Source organism: Patella vulgata, chromosome 4 (assembly GCF_932274485.2).
Source record: "Patella vulgata chromosome 4, xgPatVulg1.2, whole genome shotgun sequence".
In the NCBI taxonomy this organism is placed as follows: domain Eukaryota; kingdom Metazoa; phylum Mollusca; class Gastropoda; family Patellidae; genus Patella; species Patella vulgata.
Genome location: NC_065882.2, coordinates 71,122,672 through 71,127,371, shown reverse-complemented (window position 1 = coordinate 71,127,371; position 4,700 = coordinate 71,122,672). Strand labels below are relative to the sequence as shown.

Below are 4,700 nucleotides of genomic sequence, written 5' to 3'. Positions count from 1 at the left end.
TGAAGCTATGTAGATTTATTTAAAACGAAAATAGAATGGGAATCAGGGATGTGGCAGGGAAATATGAAAGTTGTTTTTGGCTAATCCAGGGACATTCTGGTAGACTTTCCATTGCTTTAACTTGGAAGAGGACTGGGTGATCAAGTGGTGTAATGTTTGCCCCTTTGATCATAGGATCTGTGTCATGGTTTAGGTATGACGTTTCATTGCCGGGTTTCCCCTCACTGTCAAAATAAAGATATACCATAGTTTAACCTAGTTTATGGACCTTAAATATCATTTCTCTCCGCTGTTAATTGGAAATTAACAGTTTGGCATAATATCATCTACCGTAACTGGATTATTATATAAGGTGCTTATGGGGCTCGTCTTTATCACACAGACCATATTACTAGGTCCCAAGTTTTTGTCCTGATATTTCTGACAAATAAAATGAAATTGATGAACTGGAAAATTTAATTAGTATAGCAACTATAAATATTGGTAATTTGCAACACGGTTGAGAGCTACATATAAATTAAATGTGGTTCATGAAAGGATTCAAACCTATGCCAGTACGGTTAACTCAAGAATGCTTGTTTTAGAGAGAACCAAATGATTAGATCGAGTACAATCCTTGTCCCATTATTGTTATCACTGATAACTCAGTTTGAAACATTCTGAAGTTTCTTTTAGGTCTATTGCAAGATTTAAATCTATTACATTCTGGTTGGAAGTTCTTACAAACTCCTGAGTACATATAGCTTACAATACACAGCCCTCATAGCACATTGTATGGTGTACATCTGTCTGCATTAGCCCCTTAAACCCCATTTCATTTGTCAGGTTATTTCCAAGATTCAGCTGAATACAAATTTATTATAAAGATTTGCACTAATTTTTATCAGATTAGGTATACCCATGGTTTTGTACAAATACACCCGGTTTTTTTTTGAATGAAAAAAAAAAGATCACATTTGAATATAATAAATATTTTATTTCCAATTCAGTCTGATGTGAGTTAATGAACAATGAGTCTTGAAAATATTTTTAAGTTTCCAAGGTCCTGGGCTATATTTACAAAATCAACAAATAATGATATATTTATACAATGGTATATGAATCGGGGGTATACAGAAATCATTCACACACACTTATAATAATAATATTTATATAAAAATCTAACAATAACAATAGAATATTTTTTTTTTTATCAGTTATAAGGTAATAAAACTACCTCAATATTCAACCATATATGTAAAAGAATAGTGTTTTCACATTTTCTTTTTACACAGATACAGTTGAAATAATATAACGAACTTCTAAACTTTGCATGGAACATGTAAAATTCCATGTCTATGTTTTTATTATGAGCAGAGATATCTATTTTACTTATTTCTCCAAATAAAACCCCAAATCAACTAAGGTCACATTTTTATAGAGGTACAATTGAAAATATGAAACGTTGGTGTGTGCTAGGAGCATTTACAAATCCAAATGGTATATGTTCAGGATGCCATTGTTGATGATTTTTTTTATGAGCATGTTAAGAATCCACATTCTTGTATTTATATTGATATATCAATTTATATTGGCTTAATATACAGGAATATATATGTATAGAAATGTTAATCCTTTTTGATTTTAATTCTATATTATTATATAGACAATTATAGGAAATACAATGAATATTTTATTCTCTCCCACAGATGGTCTATATTGATGTTCTGTCTTCATTAGCCTAGTCGGAGCAGAACAGTAGGAGATTTAACCCTATTTCATTTCATTTCTATTTATATACGATGTCTATATTTGAATAAATATTGGCTAAAATAATGCACATATCCAAGGAATTTTTAAAAAACATCTATTAAAATACAGATGGTGCCCTAATATTTTTTTCATAATAACTCAAATCTTTGTGGTTAATTGTATAGTATATAGTATTTTTACTTTTCCTCAATGACTAGAAAATAACACATCAAACCAGTATATTACTAACAGATCTTTTCATAAACAAACAATAAAACAAACCAATGTCTAATCCATCCATTTAAAATAAAATAAATATCTTCCAACTATCCAACCACTACTATGTCAACGAATATGTATACAGCTGCACTTGAAATTATGAATTATTCTTGTTGTGTCCCAATTGCAGAATATTTCTTCATAATATTTTAAGTAATAAACTGTTTACTATGTATGCACGGTAATAGTGAACATAAGTGTTTTACTAATTTGATGTTCGGAAAATATTAAATATGCTACTTAAAACTTAAAATATCAACTTCATACACAAACAAATCACAATCCCTTTCACTAAATGATATAAATAGTAATTTCACAAGAAAGTTATCAATGCTATCCTAAAACTGGAAGTAATTTATCTTCTTCTCTTAGACTAAACTCTCTTATCAAAAGAAACATTAAAACATTAGAAATAACAATATCAAAAACAATATACATCACCAGACTTTCTTTCAATCGGCAAGTAACGTCAATCGTTACACTAATATACATATAATTATTTGAATAATGTACAATATAGTCTCCCGTGAGTTATGTATATATACACATATACTACAGTGATTTAGAGGTATATTATTTTATATGATACATTTAATACCAAACCATCACTAAAATAATGATGTTGGGTGTCCAATGACTAAATGTGTGTTTTAGTGAGACTCTTTTTAGAGACGGGTTTCACTAAAACGCAGAGGTATATATTATTCCATTTGTGGCAATAAATATTGAGGAAAAAATATTTTGAAAAAAAAAGTTTCTTCATCCTTCAACTATGACAATGGATATTATTTTCTTCTCTCCCCCCATCGCCGCCCCCCCCCCTTCCCCAAATAAGAAAAGTGGGGGTCACAGGGGCAGGTATGTGAGAAAGAACAGAAGGTATATTGTTATGGAATAATATACACTGCTGCATAATGATGATGGGAATCATACTGACACTTATCAAACCTATAGTGGGGTTCCACAGTATTGTTAATTATTAAACAACCTTTAAGGTGGGAAACTTCATCTTAAAAATATTCGCATCATTGGACTTACCCTGGCCTGGGTAACATTCTGTCAAATCTATTGGCAATCATTTGTATGAAATTTGACTATTTTTTCACATAACACTGTACATTTTTGTAAAATTCCATTGTTCATGTTAATAATATGTAATAAATTTATATATATAAATAACTGTACATGTTAAGTTTATGTATGTATTAGGGTTACACTTTAACACATGATACTCGGGTGCACTAACTTCACCAGTGTTATTTCTAGACAAGCTGATTAAAATACAGAACTATATTTCGTTTCATTTTTTTATACTTTCGATTGCCTTCACTACATGAAGATGTGACAAGTTATACTGGAAGGTCCCGTCGGGGGTAGTACGAGCGGCTTTTGACCCTATGATTAATTAATCAGCGTTGACGTTTCTAGTAGTTTACCCACAGTTCCATGCATGGCATGCCAAGAAGTCGCTGTAACAGATGGTTTCATTGGCTAATACCTCACGCCATCCAGAACGCCTGTTATATAACAACTCTTCCAGATCCTAGTGTAGTACGGACAAATAATGAAATTTTGAACTATAAAAAAACAATCTGTGTTTTAATCAGATTGATTTCTAGACCAATATAATTACTGTACATGTATGTGATACACAAGGGCTGTTGGAAGCCATATATATACCAGCATATCCCCATTTTATAGCAGGTCATGTTATAGTGATGCCCTCTAGTATATTTCAAATTAAAACATTGTGGTTATATTAATATACACATTATATATAATAGTAATAAAGGGGTATAATATATATTTTTGAATGATGAATAAAATCAACCATTTAGAACTGTCCATGTTTCATGCCCAAGGCAAACAACTTCTGCAAATCATCATTTATAAGTTTAGGGTTTCCAGTCATCAGTATAACAATATCTCTTTCACATTTCATGAAAAGTATGATAATACATTAGTTTGCCATCTCATCCTCCATTTTGTGTTAGGTCAGCACCCTACCATTTTAGCAGTTATGTAATCTAATTATCAAGGGTGCTCAAAATGGAGTATTTGTCTGTTAAATGGTCAAGTTAGGTCTTGTCATCATTTACAATGCCAAAACCGAGACATTTTGTGACGTAATAACGTATTATTTATAACCACCAATAAGCTATGGCTTTAAACCCTTTTTATAAAATTAAATGAAATTTAGTATAAGTCAATAATTTTAATAATAATATCTGAAATAGTTTAGAACAATAAATTTTTATAAGCTTAATATTTTTATAAGTTAATATTTTTTCCTGTAGTAATCTCAGCGGATCTCAAATTTAACTAAAACATCATGTCAGCAACAAGTATTTCTATTGGTCCATTGATGGAGTTGATGAAATTGATCTTTAACATGAATATACATCTGAATGCATTCTTGTTCCGATACAACACCTCACTGTCTGGTTAAGAAACCTGGTTTTGTTTCATTGGATGGTTAAGAAACCTGGTATTGTTCATTGGATGGTCAAGAGACCTGGTATCCAATCAATCAGTTTCATTCTAGGACATAAAATATAAGCTCCATTATGATTGGTCCTTCTTGATTCTGTGAGGCTGCACTATGAATAACAGGTATCAATGCATTGTCTAAATCATTCATATAAAAATCTGGTATCTTTTCGTTATTTCCACCAATTTCATATCCAACC

General features: G+C 30.9%; 1 protein-coding gene across 3 annotated transcripts in view; it reads right to left on the bottom strand.

The window, feature by feature from the left end:
* Positions 1-955: 955 nt before the first annotated feature.
* The window catches only part of LOC126818309 (zinc finger FYVE domain-containing protein 9), a 32,054-nt gene continuing 28,309 nt past the window's right edge, over positions 956-4,700 (bottom strand). For all 3 annotated transcript variants that reach the window (XM_050545642.2, XM_050545643.2, XM_050545644.2), the window contains one exon: positions 956-4,699. In XM_050545642.2, coding sequence (XP_050401599.2) covers positions 4,547-4,699 — 153 coding nt within the window. In that variant the 3' untranslated portion in view covers positions 956-4,546. The remainder of the gene's footprint in view (position 4,700) is intronic.